General features: G+C 37.9%; 3 protein-coding genes across 3 annotated transcripts; 2 read left to right on the plus strand and 1 right to left on the minus strand.

Moving 5' to 3' along the window:
* The first annotated feature begins 1,007 nt into the window (after positions 1 to 1,007).
* On the plus strand, positions 1,008 to 3,675 carry LOC102604255 (coatomer subunit beta'-1-like). Its single transcript, XM_015306794.1, has 10 exons — positions 1,008 to 1,104; positions 1,506 to 1,526; positions 1,615 to 1,676; positions 1,753 to 1,807; positions 1,995 to 2,031; positions 2,132 to 2,457; positions 2,550 to 2,681; positions 2,765 to 2,913; positions 3,189 to 3,263; positions 3,406 to 3,675. The coding sequence occupies exons 1-10, from the start codon at positions 1,102 to 1,104 to the stop codon at positions 3,476 to 3,478; spliced, it is 933 nt and encodes a 310-aa protein (XP_015162280.1). The 5' UTR covers positions 1,008 to 1,101; the 3' UTR covers positions 3,479 to 3,675.
* A 1,401-nt stretch (positions 3,676 to 5,076) lies between these two features.
* LOC102604581 (coatomer subunit beta'-2-like) lies at positions 5,077 to 18,446 on the plus strand. Its single transcript, XM_006343057.2, has 26 exons — positions 5,077 to 5,361; positions 5,607 to 5,627; positions 5,718 to 5,779; positions 6,018 to 6,072; positions 7,028 to 7,064; positions 7,174 to 7,499; positions 7,621 to 7,752; positions 7,834 to 7,982; positions 8,151 to 8,219; positions 8,509 to 8,659; positions 8,749 to 8,814; positions 9,359 to 9,547; positions 9,918 to 10,058; positions 10,149 to 10,223; positions 10,330 to 10,506; positions 10,603 to 10,694; positions 10,784 to 10,900; positions 11,348 to 11,462; positions 11,575 to 11,646; positions 11,967 to 12,163; positions 12,248 to 12,341; positions 12,916 to 13,022; positions 13,198 to 13,324; positions 16,796 to 17,016; positions 17,467 to 17,509; positions 17,981 to 18,446. Exons 1-24 carry the CDS (start codon positions 5,359 to 5,361, stop codon positions 16,970 to 16,972), a joined length of 2,751 nt encoding a protein of 916 aa, XP_006343119.1. The 5' UTR covers positions 5,077 to 5,358; the 3' UTR covers positions 16,973 to 17,016; positions 17,467 to 17,509; positions 17,981 to 18,446.
* A 965-nt stretch (positions 18,447 to 19,411) lies between these two features.
* Positions 19,412 to 20,475, minus strand: LOC107059801 (putative F-box/kelch-repeat protein At1g15680). Its single transcript, XM_015306806.1, has 2 exons — positions 20,276 to 20,475; positions 19,412 to 20,183 (listed from the first exon to the last, which is right to left on the minus strand). The coding sequence occupies exons 1-2, from the start codon at positions 20,473 to 20,475 to the stop codon at positions 19,412 to 19,414; spliced, it is 972 nt and encodes a 323-aa protein (XP_015162292.1).
* Between the last annotated feature and the right edge of the window lie 737 nt (positions 20,476 to 21,212).

A 21,212-nucleotide genomic window follows, 5' to 3' on the forward strand; every position in this document is an offset into this window, starting at 1 on the left:
CGTTTTGGGTATCAATACACTGGTGATTGAGATCATTCTATCCTGGGAGGACATATTCCAAATCAAACCTCGGATACTAGAGGGGAATAATTTCCTTAAGGGGACACTGTGCATTCAGTGGGCTTGATCTTCTTTCTGTTTTTCCAAATTCTGGTATGTGTTACAGATTTTAGATTTGTCAATTAATTTATGTTCTTCTGTTCTTCATTGGTTCAGTAAACTTTGGTAACTTCGTGTTTCTGCAAAGTTTATTGGAATCAGTAAGATTCTTTAAACACAGATTGACAACAATTCTTCTTTAAGAAAAAATATTTCGTATATTTTTTCTAATCTGTTTCTGATTCTAGTTTCTCTACTAGTTTTAATTTTCTAGTTGTGAAAATGTTCTTAAACTTTATTGTGTCTTACCAAGTTCTTCAAAGTTTTGTTCTAAGTATCTTAGGAATACAAGATGAACAACATTTACCTCCAACTTTGTTACATAATAATATGTAATTATTTGAAACTATAGATGAGATTAGTAGATATAGTATGGATGTTTGTCTTGTGTAGCACTAGCACAACAAAATTGCTAACAAATTTTAGATATTTCATCAACTATTTAGAGTCCAATGGGTGAATCTGATAAAGAGAACTTGTCCATGCAAAACTTATCTTAACATACAGAATTTGTACATAAAAATTGACCCTTAAAGAGAAAATTAACACGCATAAGTAGAAGAAATTATTTTTTCAAAGAGTATTCTTCTTTGATTTCTTCATATAGTGACTGCCTAGTAATTTCCATTCTCAAATTCATTATGGTTTGCAAGTCAATAAATACTTCATATACACCCTTGATTCTGCCAACAACTCATCATCAACGGCTACAAGTGCTTGTATGATATCATTAAGATTGTGACATTCCAAATAAATATAAGTCAAACGAGGCAACTACACATGCATGTATCTTCCTTGAAAACTTAAGTGCAAAGTATTCTTGGGTATATAAAGAGGTAAATCACAACTCCAACAACAACAACAAAGAAAAACATTTTTCCAATTCCATTTAGTGTTAAGCTTTTGTTAGTAAGGTTTTAAACTTTTCAAACGTCCGAGACAATGGTAAGTAATAAGTCATTTTTACATCATCGTGATAATTATATATGTTTATTAAGTAGCATATACAACATACGTATCTTATTTTCAGGATTACTTATTCGTATCTCAATGGGACTCATTTTGAATGTCATGACAATATAAAAAGTTCATTACACTAACGGTGTATATAACTTAAACTCTATTTTAATGGCTCGTTTGGTCAAATTTTTCAAGAAGCATTTGCATTCTCAATATATAACCTTCATAAAACTTGGTCATATAACATCTATATATTGCATCAGTACCTGTTGAATTGCAAATATTCAATTTGTATGATCTTATATATCTTGACGACTATTTTTTGTTGATTGTTCCTTTTCCTTTGTCCTCCGTCTCTGTTGGATCAAATATCGCGGTGTCATCAGACTTTTGCAATTGAAATTGAGGTACTACTACAGTAAATTTTCTGGCATCATTTGAATCATGACATATTATAACTGAAATTAAACTGAAAACAATGTTTTTTTGACACAGAAAAAACATGTCCAGAAATCAGAAAGGGTCAAGGCCTTGGAGATCCACCCAACAGAGCCATGGTAAAAATAAAAAAATCAATCTGCTTTTACAACAATGGGTGAATATTATAATATAACTGTGTTGTTGATCCTACAGGATTTTAGTGAGCTTGTATACAGGAACTGTACAAATATGGAATTACCAATCTCAAGTAAGCAACCTTGCATTAGCTAGAAAATTTTAATACTAGCTTATTGTTGAACTGTACAACAAGGTCGGCTATATGAATCCTGCATCATTTAAGTTCAATTGTTTCATGACCTGTCATTGATGAAAATGTGAATTGAAAATCTCTTCCTCTATCGAATAAGTACTTCGTCATTTTTTTGATTCTGCAGACTGTAGAGAAGAACTATCAAGTCTCAGAGTCACCAGGTATATATATTATGGAATAACTATTTATTCAACTCACAACTTCCTAGCATCAATCAGTCCTGGACAAGGCTTTAATAATATAAATGTTTGTTTTTCTCAGTCAGGTCAGCCAAGTTTATTGCCCGTGAAAAAAGTATTGTTGTTGGATCAGATGATCACTTCATTAGAGTATACAACTACACAACAGAGGAAAAGACTAAGGAATTCAAAGCACACGACGATTATATCAGATCATTAGCTGTTCATCCTACTCTTCCTTATGTTCTGTCAAGTTCCGATGACATGATGATAAAGCTTTGGGACTGGGAAAAAGACTGGGCTTGTACTCAGATTTTTAAGGGGCATAACCACTATGTGATGCAAGTGGCCTTCAATCCAAAAGAAAACCAGACGTTTACAAGTGTATCACTTGACTGCACAATGAAGGTATATATATTCAAATAACCACATTACTATATTGTGGTTTACTATAAGCTTTGAACTATTGATATTCACCTTTCATTTCCTTTTTAAAACAGATGTGGAATCTTAGCTCCTCTGATCCAATTCTCGAACTAGAAGCACATTCGAAGGGGATCAATTGTGTTGATTTCTTAACTTGTGATAATAAACAATATCTAATCACTGGATCAGATGATCACACAGCTAAGGTATGCTGCAAACAAAATTTCTTCCGCGAGATAATTATTTAAGTATCTGCATATTGCGTGCTGACTTATTTATGATTTTTTAGGTCTGGGACTTGCAAAATCAAACTTGTGTCCAGATTCTTGAAGGTCATAAGAACAATATTTCTGCATTGGCAATGCATCCAGAACTTCCTGCTCTTTTTACAGGGTCTGAGGATGGAACATTTAGCGTGTGGGATGCTACTAATTACAGGTAACATAGACGCTCATGCTATCACATATATTCGACATACATATCAGGATCTTGAACATGATAAAATTCATCGTAGAGATAGTACCTGATGCAACAAACATTATTACGGTAAATCAGCAAGAAGTTTCGTAGAAGAACACTCGAACTTTCTAAATGTTTTGACTCTCTCAGTTTGATTCATTATCAACAACTTGGATGTTAACAAATACAGTACAATGTGTATACTGTAAATTTGATTTATTTTGATATTTATTTCCTCGATATGTTATTAACAGCTTACTCAACACACAAATCTCTGAACTTGGGAGAATTTGGGCAATTGGATTTGCAAGCCTGGAAGGTTCTCACATGTAAGTTTCTATTTCCACAAGTAATTCTTCTATTTTCATATTTCAATTAGTACTCCGATTCTATTATCTACACACGGCTAACGTTTGATTACTTTTCCGGTTAATTTTTTCTCCTAATCAAAACTGTTGTTTTCTTTGATAGGCTCATAATTGGCTGTGATGAAGGAATGATTATCGGAAAGATTGTATGTTCAGAAACTCCTGAGGAAGATTGAGAGACAATATATATGAAGAAGCTTATGTTTTCTTTATGCTTTCTAGTTTCTGCCATTTTAATATGTTTTGATAATTACTTGTACTAGGATCTTGTGAATCCATTATGTCTATCTTGTACTTATTTTCTTGGAATTAAAGTTGATGTTGTATAAGAAGCCAAGAGTAAATAATTTCTCATAATTCGATGACATTTTGAGATATTAACTCTCTAACTAGTTCGTCAAAATATTTACTCATTTTCTAATTCCAAGAATGATGGTGAAAATAAAAGCATACACAGATAGGAAGGTCGCAAAAATTAATTTGATACATTCTCATTTTTTACCTCACAGTGTTACTACCACGAAAAAGTGTGATCTGAGCAAATTTTATGGACCCTGTTATTGTGCTATTTGGGGTTTGAACTTGGAACGCCTTCATATTCAAATGGATACTCATTACCACTTTGCCAAAAACATAGCTTTTGTAAAAAACGTCCACATTTATAGATACATCCCTTAAATGTAGAATTTGGCATATATATATAATGTAATTTTCCAACAAAGGAACACCGAGATGGCTGTTGCTACCCCCTGAGCTCGTATGGTGCCCATAGAGTACAAGTCAATCTTCTCTCATCTCAAATTTCTTAACATAATAATACCGTGTCTATGGCGGAACTTGTAGAGACTTAAAAGTTTAAGGATAAAGTTTAAACACATATTTGCTGTCAAAGTTTGGTTTCACACATTTAAGCCCAAGTGCTTTATTATGTGGCGTCCTTCATATGCTAACCATAATTGTATTGCCAAATATTAACATATATATATTCATAGTACCAATTACCAAATGATATAAAAGAGAAGAAGGAAAAAGCTACTCCAAAGCCTATTTGGATGTGTTTATTATTATAACTTTACAAGTTAGGAATTTTAATTTACATCTTTGGTTTATTTTTTAATTTAAAAATAAATTATTTGCAACAAATTTTAAACATATGGAAAATGAATTTGCCACATAAATAAAATCCTAAGAAACATGAATATTTTATTGATGATAGTGCGGGTATAATTTTGTTCCTCCCTTAATTCATGATTTGGACTTGATTTCTATAATTTGAGGGTCGTTAATGACGTATTTTTCAAACTAGGATGATTTGGACTTAATTTTCATAACTTGAATAATTCGAGGGTCGTTAGTGGCGTCTTTCCCGAACTAGGATGATTTGAACTTAATTTTCATAACTCGAGGGTCGTTAGTAGCATATTTCTCGAATTCAGATGATTTGAATTTGATATCTTTAATTATGAATATTTCAAGAATTTGTAGTGGAATTTCGAGATGACTTTTAAAATAAATATAGTACTAACATATATATAATCATGAATTAGGGTTTAGAGTTGAGTAACCTCCAAGAATTCTAATTGAAATTGAACACTTTTTGTAGAGTCTCAGTTGGACATCTCTTGTAGAGTCCCGCAAAATTGTGATTTTTTTTTTCTTTTTAGCAAAGCATGTAAATCCAAACAACTCGTAGAATGATCAAAAGGTATACCTCATAAGTGAAAAACAGCAAAAACAAAATTGGAAATTCTAATATTAACTTTTTTTTCTTTTTCGGTCAGATAATATTAACTCTTAACTACAAAGGATCATCCTCATAAAATTCCCCCTTTTGCATTCGCTTTACAGGGGTTGCGCTGTTACACGAGCTAAACCTCTAGGAGTACTAATTTTCTCTCTCTTGATCTCTCTTCGTCCTTCTCTCACTTCAACAATTGGAATTCGAAGATCTCTGCAGCTAATTCGTGCTTCAATTTGATCTCACTCGAATCTCTACCGCTACTTCAATCACTGATTCGGTTCCTCTTTCGGAGAGTTCTCATATTCATCGCTGAAAATGGTGAGTCTGTTAGTTTCAATCTGTTCAACATTACGTTACGGCTTAGATCTGATTCAAATCGGATTCGGTTTGGTTGCGGTAACTGATCACCGTCTCCAGGATAACACAATTCTGTCTCGTATTCATGAGTTTTGAGTGTTAGGTCTATTATTCGTTAATTTGAGATCTGTCACTTTGTTATTCACTAACTTAATTTTGTTTCCTGTTTGTCTTTTTTCAATATCGAATTGAATATGACGACTCAGCCTCTGAGATTGGAGATTAAGGTACTATTCAATTGGCGTACTTGAAAATGTTTATATACTTCATATATGTGCCACTAATGCATTTTGTGCTGACTGTAATTATTGCTTCAGAGGAAACTTGCTCAAAGATCAGAAAGGGTAAAGTGTGTGGATCTACATCCTACGGAGCCATGGTAATTGGACTTTCCCTGTCTTTTCAGTTTTAAGCTGATATGTTTGCTTTCCATTTTAAATTATTTTATGTCGGAGTGACGTATTGCTAGTATCACTGTAGCTGCATGTTTTATTTATTTCTTAATACGCTGTGAAATCACACAAAGTGGAGTCTGAGGAGGGTAGAGTATAGCAGACCTTACCCCTACATCATGGACCTAGTTACTTCCAGCTAATTCCTGTTCTTACTTCTCGCAGGATATTGACAAGTTTGTATTCGGGGGCTGTTTGCATCTGGAACTACCAGACCCAGGTATGGGAAGTAACATTGACACTTGTATTTTTTTTCCTGGATTATGGAATTCTCAAATCTTGAAAGATGTGTACTGTATTTTACAAGTGTGTCCTAAATGTGATCTGGTTTGGGGGAAGCTTAGTTCCTATCATACTTGGATGAATAAGCTAGAGTTAACTTTTGATTATTTGGTGTCGTCATGAATGCTCGAAATTGTTTTTATGTATACTTAGTTGGGGAGAATTGGACTTACTATTAGTGCAATCCACTGGAAGAACACACATTTATTCTTTCAACAATCTACTACCGGTTGATATTTGTTGTTTATTTGAAATTTCAAGATACAACAACAACAACGGCGCCTCAAATTCCAAGCAAGTGGGAGTCATTTATATGAGTCCTTACGAACCATGTCGCTCATCTTATGCCAAATAAAAAGTATTACAATTTTCAGCCAAGATAATGTTTTTTTTGGATAAATGAATTTCAAGATTATGGAGCTGAAAAGCCATTGAACTGAAGTGGGAGTGTCTTATGTTCCTTGTATTGTTGCTTTCTCCTACTTTGTCTTCCCTATCTTCATTGCAATAACATCTCTTTTAACCGTGATATTGGACTATGCAAGTTACTTTAGTAGAATTTCTGCCCTCCAATGACTGTAACAAAAAAATTCTTACTGTAATGCCTTGTATTAGGAGTATGTTCAAGTATTCATCATCGGTGAATCACGTTTGGAGTTACTGCTCCTTATTCCTAGTGATATTTCTTACTGTAACAACCCATGTTAGGAGCAGATTGAAGTTTTCACCAAAGATGAATCACGTTAGACTTCAATCTTCTTCACTTATTTAACAATTTGACTTCTTAGCTTACTGTGTATGAGTCATGAGAAGCTATTGAGCAAGTACATAATTATAGAGCAAAAGTTATGTAGTATCATCAACAGAGAGCTAACCCATCTTTACTATTGCAGACAATGGTCAAATCTTTCGAGGCGACTGAATTACCAGGTATGTTGATGGAGTTTGAATAATCTTTGTTTGGCCAGGACTGTGAACTAGCACTCTTTTGCTTTAACTAAGATTCAGTTCTGTTAAACACCTAGTTCATTCTTTGCAGTTAGGTCAGCGAAGTTTATAGCACGCAAGCAATGGGTTGTTGCCGGTGCTGATGATATGTACATTCGTGTATACAATTACAATACCATGGACAAGGTCAAAGTATTCGAAGCGCACACTGATTATATTAGGTGTGTGGCTGTCCATCCTTCTCTACCATATGTGCTGTCATCTTCTGATGACATGCTTATAAAGCTATGGGACTGGGAGAAAGGATGGCTATGCACTCAAATTTTTGAGGGTCATTCCCATTATGTGATGCAAGTCACATTTAATCCCAAAGACACCAATACATTTGCCAGTGCATCTCTTGATCGAACTATAAAGGTAAGGGTTTTTTTCCCTTCTGTATCTTCTTTGCTTCCTCCTGGCATAAACTTGTTCACAACGTTATAACTTTTCATGAACCAATCTGAAATAATTGAATTGATCATGCTTGGTTTTTCAGATTTGGAACCTCGGCTCCCCTGACCCAAACTTCACATTGGATGCGCATCTAAAAGGAGTCAATTGTGTAGACTATTTCACTGGTGGTGACAAACCTTATTTGATCAGTGGTTCTGATGACCACACTGCTAAGGTATGCTGATCATTACTTTCCCATGTTCTGTTAGTTTAGATATAGAGAATCTGAATTAGGTGTTGCTAAACTGTGAAACAGGTCTGGGACTATCAGACTAAAAGTTGTGTCCAGACTCTTGAAGGCCATACACACAATGTCTCCGCCGTATGTTTTCATCCTGAGCTTCCTATTATAATTACGGGGTCTGAAGATGGTACAGTTCGTATATGGCATGCAACCACTTATAGGTAGATTTATACTCAGAACTACTTTATTACTTGGGTAATTTTCTATTGATTTCATATGATAATAGCTAGGCATATACAGTGATATTTTAGCCAATAGGTCAAAAATATATCGTCTCTTTAAGTTGGCTATTTGATCCTAATTTTTTTTCCACTGCATTCTGTATGCAGACTTGAGAACACTTTGAATTATGGTCTTGAAAGAGTTTGGGCAGTTGGTTGCATGAGAAGTTCAAGAAGGTTAGTTTCTATGATAAGTTTATCGCTGTGTCTTTATTCTCTTAGGAAGTCTTGCAATTCCTTTCAATTCTACTTTGCTTTTTATTTTTTACTGTTTTTGTTTCCAAGTAAGAAGAGTTCTTATTATGGATGAAGAAAGAAGGAAATTACTTATTTGTACAACTTGTGGGCATAACAAATAGTAAAATTCTGAAACAAAGTAGCAATGAACTGGATTATCATTTCATCTCATGCTTTGTATTGCATTTATTCATCTAGTTGCAGTTATGCTGATTTGATACATGTGCAGGGTTGTAATAGGTTATGATGAGGGCACTATCATGGTAAAAATTGGCCGAGAAGAACCCGTTGCCAGCATGGATAACAGTGGAAAAATTATATGGGCTAAGCACAATGAAGTTCAAACTGTCAACATCAAGAGTGTTGGGGCGGATTACGAGGTATGTCATCCTGACTTTTCTATTGCTCACTTGTTTCTTTACACTGCTCAATATTGTTTAATTTAGTGCATGTTTGCCTTATCTCTCAGGTTACTGATGGAGAAAGGCTGCCTTTGGCTGTCAAGGAATTGGGAACTTGTGACCTCTATCCACAAGTAAGTGAGCATTATCTTAAAACCAGAATCATGGTGACAACCTGGTCTGCAAGAATTATGTGGTTGCCATAATTTAGCTGTTAGTTACGTATCCTCGTTCTGCTTGGAGTTGATTAGTGTACATGTTTTACAAGTGAGAGGCTAATCCTATATTACCATATCTCTTTTTTGGGGAAAGGCAATACATATACTCGAAACCTCACCCACCATTGATCTGTTTTCTGATTTAATCGTGTGTCGGTGTTTCTATTATCATACTTTATTTAGGGTGCCATTGTCTGTATTGATGCTGTAAAGACTGATGGGTTATTTCCTATTGTTCTGGTCTTTTTTACTTTTTAAATCTTTTTTGGCCTTTGCTTATCTCACTGTTGTCATCTTGTTGTTATTTGAGGTGTCATAAATTTCTTATGCAGTCATCTTCTTGCAGTATAAAGAGTGTGGATAGATTATTGTAGCTTGCAGTTTTTTATCTGCATTGTTTTGGTTTGGAGAAAATATGTAGAGGTCACTTATTAAAATTGCATACTTTTTCTCTTAACAGAGCTTGAAGCATAATCCAAATGGAAGGTTTGTTGTTGTTTGTGGAGATGGAGAGTATATCATATATACTGCTCTAGCATGGAGAAATAGGTCATTTGGTTCAGCTCTGGAATTTGTTTGGTCTTCTGATGGAGAATATGCTGTGAGAGAAAGTACGTCAAGGATTAAGATCTTCAGCAAAAATTTTCAGGTTCACATTCGTCCTCCAACTGGCTGTCTCGAAAGGTTCATTGCATCACGTACCTATCAAAAGGAAAAAAGACAAGCAAATTGATTGCATCATGTGTTACATTTGAGTCTAATGATGGACTGTTTTATATATTTGACTTAAATCAACTGTTTCTTCCCTATCTGCCCCCTTCTATTTAATGTCTTTGTTAGTGGTGAGCTTTTACTTCTTAGAGAGCTTTTTAAGTGAGTTTTTAGTTCACATCCATGCGATGTGTTATAGTGTAATAAACACATTGGCTTCTCTTTCTCGAAGCTGAAACATGCAATGTGCCATGGTTTCTTCTTGTCCATGTGGTGGCCTTAAAGGTGAATTATGTTGATATCTCCAGGAGAAGAAGAGTATCCGCCCTACTTTCTCAGCTGAGCGCATCTATGGAGGTACTCTAATGGCGATGTGCTCAAATGAGTTTATTTGTTTCTATGATTGGGCTGACTGCAGGTTGATACGGCGAATTGATGTTAGTGTGAAGGTGAGAAACATAAGCTTGACTGTGATACACTGTAAGGTTGTTTTTCTCGGAAGTCTTAACTTTGTCTATGTTGTTTTTAAATTTCTTTAGAATCTCTACTGGGCGGACAGTGGCGATCTGGTAGCAATTGCAAGTGATACATCCTTCTACATACTCAAGTATAATGTGAGATCTTCTTTCCAAAATCAAAATTACACGTGCTCAAGTTTGTTATTCTTTTCTTTGCATAATTCTATTAACGGTCATCTGTTTGCTTGTGTCATACCTGCAGCGTGATGTGGTTTCTGCCCATTTAGACAGTGGAAGATCAGTAGATGAGCAGGGCGTAGAAGAAGCTTTTGAACTTCTTTATGAGATAAATGAACGGGTCAGGACCGGAATTTGGGTTGGAGATTGCTTCATTTACAATAATTCTTCCTGGAGACTTAACTACTGTGTTGGTGGTGAGGTATGATTCGTTGTGCATGCTGCTCTTCTTGCACATATATCTGGAGACATCTTATATATGTGTGTGAATCAGCAAAACTATTTTTTGTATGTTTAGGTAACCACAATGTTTCATTTAGACCGGCCTATGTACCTGCTCGGATATCTAGCGAACCAGAGTAGGGTTTTTCTGATTGACAAAGAGTTCAAGTGAGTACTTTCTGGGAGATTCTGATGTTGGAAACTTCAGCTTGAGATAATGATTCTGGGATAAATGAGTTCATTTCCTTTTTGTGTAGTGTCATTGGATATACTTTACTGCTCGGCCTGATTGAGTACAAGACACTTGTGATGCGTGGTGATTGGGACAGAGCAAATGAGGTGCTGCCATCGATTCCTAAGGAGCACCATAATAGGTAAATCACATGTTTAAATGTCTTCAGGAAACATGTCCAATATATTGTGCATGCTTGCAACTTAAATTATCAACATGGTTGTAGTATGTCAATGAACTGGGTTTTCTGGATTATATTAATGTGGCTTTTTTTGTTGTAAAATAGTTCTAGTTCTGGGTTATTTCGGAGTAGCATGCTGCTCTTAGATTCGGAGGGATTGGCATCTGTATTCATTTGTTTGTATAGATAGTAATTTCTGTGGATTATATTAATGTGTCTTTTATACTTCAGATCTGTTTGATTAATCAAATATCTCTTTCCTCTGAAAATTTTATATGTGATGCTTCATGTTGGTATGAGGTATCACATAGTTTCTGCAATATCTAAACCTTCAGAAGGGAGGGGGAGGGGGGGTTGCTTTGTTTTATATGAATTTTCCTAAATAGTCATAAAATGTTTCCCTGCTAGTGTTGCACATTTCTTGGAGTCGCGAGGTATGGTAGAGGAAGCATTAGAAGTTGCAACAGAGCCTGACTACAGATTTGATCTAGCCATACAGCTGGGAAAATTAGATATTGCAAAGGTGGGGGATCCTAACTTTAATGCATGTGGTTTGAACTTCCATATCTTCTTTTAAACTTGTTTGTTTCTTAAGAACCATATGATGTTTAGAAGTGTGGCTTGTGGCTTGGCAGGATATTGCAGTGGTAGCTCAAAGTGAGTCCAAATGGAAGCAGTTGGGTGAACTAGCCATGTCTGCCGGAATGGTAACTGTTACTACCATTAATTGAAATCTTATTTTTGCAGCATACATTTAGTTTTTTTACTGAGAAAATGGATGGTTCAGATTTTAGGAATGATGCCATGGCTTGTACTTGTTTAAACTCTTTCTTTAAGCTGAACTGGGACTACTGCTAAATATATCATTCAGAGCTAAGTGAAATTTTCCAGCTCTTTGTTTTTGTATTCAAGTGGTTGAGGTGCTTTGTAATTTGGTCTCTTCAGATGTCAGTAGTACTTTTCTGAAATGCACGTGTGTATTTTCCTGAGTTCTTCAGAATTTTTGCTCATTTGCTACATTTTGTAGCTGGAGATGGCAGAGGAATGTCTGAAGTATGCCAACGACTTGAGTGGTCTGTTGCTACTCTATTCTTCACTAGGAGATGCTGAAGGAATAACTGAACTAGCAACTCTTGCCAAAGAGCAGGGGAAAAACAATGTCACATTCCTTTGCATGTTCCTTTTGGGTAAAGTTGAGGAATGCATTCAGCTATTGGTTGATAGGTATTTCTTTTTGCTAAAGAACATATTGTTTAGGTGTGTTTTCAATGGTTCAGATTGATATATAGAGTTACAATTTATTTGCAGCAATCGGGTACCTGAGGCTGCTTTTATGGCTAGATCTTATCTGCCAAGTAAGGTTTCTGAAATAGTTGCAATTTGGAAGAAGGACCTCAGTAAGGTCGGTGTTTCTCTGATCTTGAGCTTTCTTATCTGTATACACCTTCTGAATTTCTGGCACTTAGGACCAAATATTTGGCGGGATGGTCACCTGAGAGATCTGTTGGAGCTGCAGAACCATCTAGATTTGATTTTCATTTAACATAGTGGGATTAAGCTTCTTGACCTAAGTTTCTGGTGCAAAGAAACTTCGGAGCTCTTTACCTCTCAGACTTATTATTTACTCCTGTGATAGGCATCAAAAGTAATTTTATTGGACAATTTTTCTGTTCCACTTGCATTTGTGTATTATCTCCATGGAATGACCACAAGAAATATATTTAATGAGTTTTCAGGAAGCAGACTATTCTGTTATGAATTATGTCATGCCTTAATCTAAAGATTTGATATTGAATATAGTTTGAACACAGAAGTGAAGGGTATAATCCCTTCTCAAAAAAAGAAGAGTGAAGGTTGTAATCATTTTTCAATACGGACTATATGGCTTCATGCAGGAACATTGCTATATTATCTGTAGTCCTGTAGCAGAAAATTGTTGTATTTTAATGTGGTTTATTCATGAATGGGTCATTCAGGTTAACCAGAAAGCAGCAGAAGCTTTGGCTGATCCTGAAGAATATCCTAATATGTTTGAGCACTGGCAAGTTGCATGTGCTGTTGAATCTAAAGTTGCAGAAGAAAGGTGTTGATAATGGCTCTATCTACTTCCTATGCATTTCTTCTATACTCTCTCAGCCTACCCTGGTGGCTTTCTGAAAATTCATGGGAGTTCCCCATTTCTTCTTTTCTCTTCTTTCTAGGACAAATTTGCACCAGTTTGGATAACTTTTGTAACTTCTGTTCCAATTCCTATGTAGGGGTGGCTACCCACCAGCAACAGAATATGTTAATCATGCTGATAGATCAACTAACAACCTTGTAGAAGCTTTCAGCCACATGAAAATGGATGAAGAATCACTTGAAAATGGAGATATAGACCATGAGGTATGACATGATGGTTTTTCTATTTGCCTTCTAGTTTGGGTTGATTTAACATTCTGTATACCTTATCAACAACAACAACAACAACAACAACCCAGTAAAATCCCACTAGGTGGGGTCTGGGGAGGGTAGAGTGTACGCAGACCTTGCCACTACCTCGTGCGAGGTAGAGAGGCTGTTTCCGGAAGACCCTCAGCTCAGGTACATCAAATCCAAGTAAAAGGCGAGAAAGACAGTGTATATACATACCATCCAATACGAAAGATAATATACAATCAACAAAGGAAGACAATGACATCAATACACAATGAGAGAAATGAAACACAATAAACAACAAAAGGCTATCGATCTCACAGAAAAGAACTGCAAGTGCAAGACTAGGACTACTACACACGCTACAACCCCTACCCTTGCAAGAAGAGACAACACGCTAGCCCTACTAACCTTCAACCTTAATACGAGACCTCCACTCCTTCCTATCTAGAGTCATGTCTTCGGTAATGTGAAGCTGAGCCAAGTCCTGTCTAATCACCTCTCCCCAATACTTCTTAGGCCTACCTCTACCCCTCCGCGTACCCTCTACAACCAGCCCCTCACACCTCCTCACTGGGGCGTCTGCGCCCCGTCTCTTCACATGACCAAACCATCTCAGTCTCGTTTCCCTCAACTTGTCCACCACAGAGGCCACTCCCACCTTCTCCCGGATAACTTCATTCTTAATCCTATCACTCCTAGTATGTCCACACATCCATCTCAACATCCTCATCTCCGCAACCTGCATTTTCTGAACATGAGAGTTCTTGACTGGCCAACACTCCGCTCCATACAACAAGGCCGGTCTAACTACCACTCTGTAGAACTTACCTTTAAGTCTAGGTGGAATTTTCTTATCACACAAGACTCCAGAGGCAAGCCTCCATTTCATCCACGCAACCCCAATGCGATGTGTGACATCATCATCGATGTCACCACTTCCTTGTATTACAGACCCAAGATACTTAAAACTTTCTTTCTTGGGGATGCTCTGTGTGGCAAGTCTCACTTCTACATCTGCCTCATCCAACGCATCACTGAATTTGCACCCCAAATATTCTGTTTTGGTCCTACTCAACCTGAACCCTTTGGACTCCAGCGTTTGTCTCCACACCTCCAACCTCGCATTAACTCTGTCCCGCGTCTCATCAATCAGTACTATGTCATCCGCAAATAACATACACCATGGGACCTCCTCTTGAATAGACCGCGTCAACTCATCCATCACCAAAGCAAATAGAAAAGGGCTAAGGACTGATCCTTGGTGCAACCCCATCTCAACTGGGAAATGCTCCGAGTCACCTCCAACCGTTCTAACCCGAGTCTTGGCTCCACCGTACATGTCCTTTATCGCCCTAATATAAATCATCGGGACACCTTTAGCCTCCAAGCACCTCCAGAGGACATTCCTCGGTACTTTGTCATAGGCCTTTTCAAGGTCAATGAACACCATATGTAGGTCTCTCTTCCTTTCTCTATATTTTTCTACCAGTCTTCGCATAAGGTGAATGGCTTCGGTCGTCGACCGTCCAGGCATGAATCCAAACTGGTTCTCAGAAATGGACACCCCTCTTCTCACCCTCATCTCCACTACTCTTTCCCAAATCTTCATAGTATGGCTTAGCAACTTGATACCCCTGTAGTTGTTACAGTTCTGGATATCGCCCTTGTTTTTATACAACGGAACCATTGTACTCCACCTCCATTCATCAGGCATCTTTGCTGTCTTAAAAATAACATTAAACAACCCAGTCAACCACTCTATACCTGCCTTGTCCGTGCTCTTCCAAAAATCCACCGGAATCTCATCGGGTCCGGTCGCTCTTCCCCTGCTCATCCTACTAATAGCACGTATAACCTCCTCGCTCCTAAAACACCTGCAGTACCCAAAGTCCCGAAGTCTTTCTGAGTGTGCCAAATCACCCAACACAATGTCTCCGCCCCCTTCTTCATTTAGAAGTTGGTGAAAGTATCTTCGCCATCTCTGCTTAATGGAGGTCTCATCCACCAATACTTTGCCTTCCTCATCCTTGATACACTTTACTTGGTCCAAGTCGCGCGCCTTCCTCTCTCTCGCTTTTGCGAGCCTATACAATTTCTTATCCCCACCTTTGTCCCCCAGCTCGACATACAAGCGCTCGAAAGCTGCCGTCTTAGCCTTCGTAACTGCTAACTTAGCTTCTGTCTTCGCTGTCTTATAGACTTTCTTAAGCGACCGCTTCTCTTCCTCGTCTATGCACTCCACCAACTTTGTGTATGCAGCCTTCTTCGCTTCCACTTTGCCTTGGACTTCCCCATTCCACCACCAATCTCCTTTACGACCTCCAAATTTACCCCTTGATACCCCTAACACCTTTGAAGCAACTTCCCTAATGCAACTAGCTGCTTTATTCCACATGGTGTCCGCATCCCCACTACCACTCCAAGCCCCCATCCCACTCAACTTCTCACCCATCTCCCGAGAAAGGTCAGGAGTCAAGCCACCCCATTTAATCCTCGGTCGATCATATACACTCTTCTTCCTCTTATCCCTCTTAATTTCCAGGTCCATCACCAACAACTTGTGTCGGGTAGTAACATTTTCACTTGGGATAACCTTGCAGTCCTTAACGAGGCCTCTATCACCCTTCCTAAGGAGTAGGTAGTCTATCTGGGTCTTAGCTATCGAGCTACGAAAGGTAACCATGTGGTTCTCCTTCTTCGGAAAGCATGAGTTAGCAATCACCAACTCAAAAGCCTTAGCAAAATCCAGAAGCGCAGTTCCACCCCCATTTCTCTCCCCAAAACCAAAGCCTCCATGAACATCATCAAAGCCATTAGAAATTGCCCCGATATGGCCATTAAAATCTCCACCAATGACAATTTTCTCGGTTATCGGTATACCTCTAACTACCTCATCCAAATCCTCATAAAAGAGCTTTTTGGCCTCCTCTCCCAATCCCACTTGAGGTGCGTAAGCACTAATAACACTCAAAGTACATCCTCCAATGACTAGCTTAATCAACATCAACCTATCACTGATCCTCCTAACCTCCACCACTTGCTCCCTCAAATCCCCGTCAACTAAAATACCCACTCCATTTCTATCCCTAGAGCCTCCTGAGTACCACAACTTAAACCCGTCAACATCCCGAGCCTTGGAACCTACCCATCTAGTCTCTTGGACACAAGCTATATTAATCTTTCTCTTGTTGAGAATTTTCACTAACTCTAAGGACTTCCCCGTTAGCGAACCTATGATCCAAGATCCTACCCTCAATTTATGGGAACCCGTACCCCACCTACCACTATCATGAAAGAAAAAAATAAATAACCATATCTTTGTACATGATAGGAGAAGTCCTTTCTCGATGTTATTTTATACCCATATTGAAACAGCTTAGACTCTATCAATTGGTGTTTGTTGATGCTAACAATTAAATGTCTGTGTCAACTGTTCAGGTTGCAGAACAGAGTGATGATGAGGTGCAAGAACTGGGGCAAGATGATGCACAAAATGAGGGACAAGAAGAGCCCGTAGTTGTGGATGCTGATTCTACTGACAGTGCGGTACTCATTAATGAAACTGAGGCAGAAGAAGAGTGGGGTACGAATACTGAAGGAAAACCGTCAGCCTAAAAGCAATTGGTTGGGCCGGTGTGAAAATCCTAGTTTTGTTGCTGGTGATTATTGAATTTCTCTTATTTGCGTTTTTGACTCCCATATCATATTCTTCTGGTGTTTCTATTGTGTATATCCCTGTTTTTATCATATTGCATTATGTTTGTCTTTAGAAAATGTTGAATAAACTCTGACTTAATGAACTTCACCCTAATTCAAGATAGAAAATTTTTGTAGTCTGTTCCCTTCTTCCCTATGGAGAAGTTTCTAAGCATTGATTTTTTCAAAGCTTTAACTGACAGGAAGAAGTGAGGATTAGAAGATATTTCAGTCCTTTATCGGGATCCTTGATTTGGCATTCATTTGTTTTTTGGCACAAATTAATGCAGTTTTCACCCTGTTTCTTCTTCAACTGTTTTCACCTACTATTATCTAATTATCCCTATTATTGTTTGTTTTGATTTTGTCCCTTTCTCTTCTAACTCTCATACTTACTATTGATGCTTTTGCAGTGCTTACACCACGCCACTAGGCTCATTCAAGACAGTTCCATCTGTATGTAATCATTTCTTATGTTACAATTTTTCTCCATCAACTGTTGAAAGTGTACGTCTGTTTAAGGCTCATCTATATGTAGGCTTGGTTAGGTGTCTCTAGTCTCATAAACCTCATTGTTTTCTGTCTCAAATGGGATAAAGCTGAAGAAATTCTGGCTTTATTATTGAAGCTGAACACTCCTTTGTTCATCCCAAAAAATTTGGTCATATGGCCAGGTTCTCATGGCTTGTCAGGAAATGTAGGATTATTGCGTTCTGTAGCTTAACACCTGCATGATGTTAGTTAAATATTTGAGTATATTGGCATTGGTAGTTGGGCAAGTGGCAACTTGTACTTGCAGAAAGTATCGCTAATCTGTATATTATTAATTTCTTATCTTCAAGGCACATCAGGAAAGCTCTACAGAAGATAGACGTTTTTTTTTTGGTCCTGGCTCATCAAAATATTGATATTTGTTAAATATTGCAGGTTCAATAGGTGTTTCCTTTAAGGGGGCGATCAACGGACTGGGCATGTCTGTTCTGCAAGTGGTGTGATTTTGTAGCAATGAGTTTTGTAGGCATACTGGACATATGTTTCCAGCTTCGTTGTTAGCTTTAGTCACTCATAGTTGCTTTATCATATTCTTTTGAGGCATACGTTTTTCACCCTTCAATATCTTCATATGTCATTGTCCACTGTAGAAACACTATAAGCCATATATGGAAGTGGAGGTAATGCAGATGTGTGCTCAAAAACTGCAATCTGAAGAAATGAAAATGATAATCAGGATATTTTGTTTGGTGCATTACTGTGGAACGATGGAAAGAAAGAAGAAACATTACAAGGATAGGAAAGACTATTAATATGCCTTTTATATGACAGATATAAACTCGCTTGTTTCAGTTTAAGATCTATGTGAGTGGTATCAATTAATCAAGAATATGTTTAGCCATGTTAATATGTATACTTTAGATGTTATATTTTCTATATCTTCAAAAGACAGAAAGGACCTAGCCAAAGAGTTCCTTTGGTGATGACAACTCATTAAAATAGCATGTAAACGCACAAGTTCAAAGGTACCTTAAAATTACATCAGAAAGCTGGTAGATTGCTGATTCATATAACTATTTCGTCTCTTTACATGCTCCATTCCATGAGGTTGAGTATGATAAATATTTACCCGTATTTGGTATTCTATTATAATAAAAATCAAGCAATTTAGCATCATCAGTTATAAACTAAAGTAAAAATATGTATAACCATAATTTAATGATTAATGCGTGTATAAAACATATATCTTGTATCATGTATATATTGACTTTATATCAATACTAGATGGTTGCTGATAACTAAGAGAAAATCACACCCTTAACTTATGCGCTCTTTTTTGAAGCTGTAGAAATGTATTGTAAGAAAGAGGGACAACTGAAATGGACAAGAAACTGAAATTCTGAAGATGGTAGGAATTGAAAATGAAAGAAAGATTTCATTTATTAGTGTCTATGCCTTTGAGTTTTGCAATATAGATTTCTTTTTTTCTGGTGGATAATGAGAAAAAGTTACCAATTCTATCACTCCAAAAAAAAAAGGCTAAAAATTTATCTGGACCAAAAATTCACAACAGGTGTACAAGGATATAGCATAATACCAAATGGAGAAAAAGGAAAAAAGAATACAGATGAACGCACACACATGAGAGCATTAAGTTGCATAGCCCAAATTGACAATAGTTGCAACTTGCAACAATGAAGATAACATAATATATCGGCGTTTTCTTCTTGTTCTTAATGATACCATGCGTCTCCTTTTGTGTGTTTCCATTGGAGCGTGTGGTCGCACCTCATTAAAAAAAAGTGAAGCACATATCATTCATTATATACTCAGGCTCAGCCATCTCTATATTTTTAAGTAGGTCTACTAAACACCATCCTCCTTCTTTCCCATGGACAGATATTTTGGGATAGAAACTGGCCATGGAGGAAGCACGTACAAGAATGCTAACCTCGGAGGTACTTGTGCATACCAGGACAACCATCCTGTTGATTCGTAAAAGTATTCAGTAGCGACTGGATTACCATGAGCCTCCAATTTTAAAGTCTTGACATTGTATGTGACAATATAGGCCCCTAAGCTCAGGCAAACAATGTTGCCATCAAATGGATGGAAGGCAAGAGGAGCAGGACATGATCCAGTTAACCCCTGGCTAGTTAAGATATCATCAAAGAAGATATCAGTAACCTTAGTTCTGTGCAGCAAAGACCAAGTAGCAGAGTCATAATCATCAAGAACCCATAGAGAGAAACCTGAAAATCCAAAGGGATCCGAGGGTGCTAGAGACACCTCAAAGTACCTCAATCGACCCTGATGCACATTACACAGGCTATACAATCCATTGTTTTTGTAGTCGTTACATTGCTTGTCAATGTCAGATGGAAGTCCAATGATGCGGCACTGATTGGAATCCCTGCAAGGATCACATGCCACAATCCCAAGCCAACGGTCAATCCAATGCAACATTCCACTGAAGGAAAAAGGCATCCTCAGCCAGGCAATCTGAATTGCTTGGTCACTGTGCACAACAACTCTCCTCCAGCTCCCAGTTTCAGAACAGAATATCTCAAACTCGAGGTTATGCCACTCCCATAATTGACAACCAAATCGCACCACTTTATAGTTCTTCAATGTCCCCCTTCAATTTGGGTTAGAAAACCAGTACTGACAAACCGAAAGCACAAAAAAGGTGGAGGAAGGGCAACACACTGATGTGTGATAGGGTTATACAAGTGATAATCTGTCATGTGATTGATGCTATTCTCCATAAACACAATTCGTCCATACAACACTAGTCCATCGCTAACTGCTACGATATCATAGCGTTCGCGCCAAGAAGATCGTTGAGGAAGAGGAAGATAAAGATAACGTGAGAAAATAGGGTACTCAATCAGATCATTCTCGTCTGCAGATAACATGTCATCCAGCATTAAAGGGGGATCAGGACAGAACTTTGTGCCCTTAACATGCAGACGGTGACTAAGCACGGTCCACGGTTGTGGCTTATGTAGGGCTGGGCGTTCGGTCGGTTCGGTTTGTAAATTTCGGTTTGGTTTTTCGGTTGGCAAAAATATGAAACCAAACCAAACTGAAATAAATTCAGTTCGGTTCGGTTATTACAATTTCGGTTTGGTTTTCGGTTTAACCAAATTTAATTAATAGTGTCATGTGGGTTGTGGCTGTGTTGCAGGTTGCGGTTCAAATAATACAACAATCAACAAACTTCTATAACAATCAACACTCAACAACTCTCCAAACTCCAACAATCTATGCCATACAATTTTGCTTTTGCTCTCCAAACTCACCTAGTTGATATTCTCTATATAGAAGCATTAACCTTCGAGTCGCGAGCACTGAGCAGTGGCGGGCTGCGACCTGCGAGCACTCAGCGAGGAGCCAAGGAGTAGCGGCTGGCCTAAGACTTTAGAGATGACGGACGAGAGACGAGAGACGAGAGACGAGAGACGAGAGACGAGAGACGAGAGACGAGAGACGAGAGACGAGAGACGAGAGACGAGAGACGAGAGACGAGAGACGAGAGACGAGAGACGAGAGACGAGAGACGAGAGACGAGAGACGAGAGACGAGAGACGAGAGACGAGAGACGAGAGACGAGAGACGAGAGACGAGAGACGAGAGACGAGAGACGAGAGACGAGAGACGAGAG

This window comes from Solanum tuberosum, unplaced genomic scaffold (genome assembly GCF_000226075.1).
Source record: "Solanum tuberosum cultivar DM 1-3 516 R44 unplaced genomic scaffold, SolTub_3.0 scf00040, whole genome shotgun sequence".
In the NCBI taxonomy this organism is placed as follows: Eukaryota; Viridiplantae; Streptophyta; class Magnoliopsida; order Solanales; family Solanaceae; genus Solanum; species Solanum tuberosum.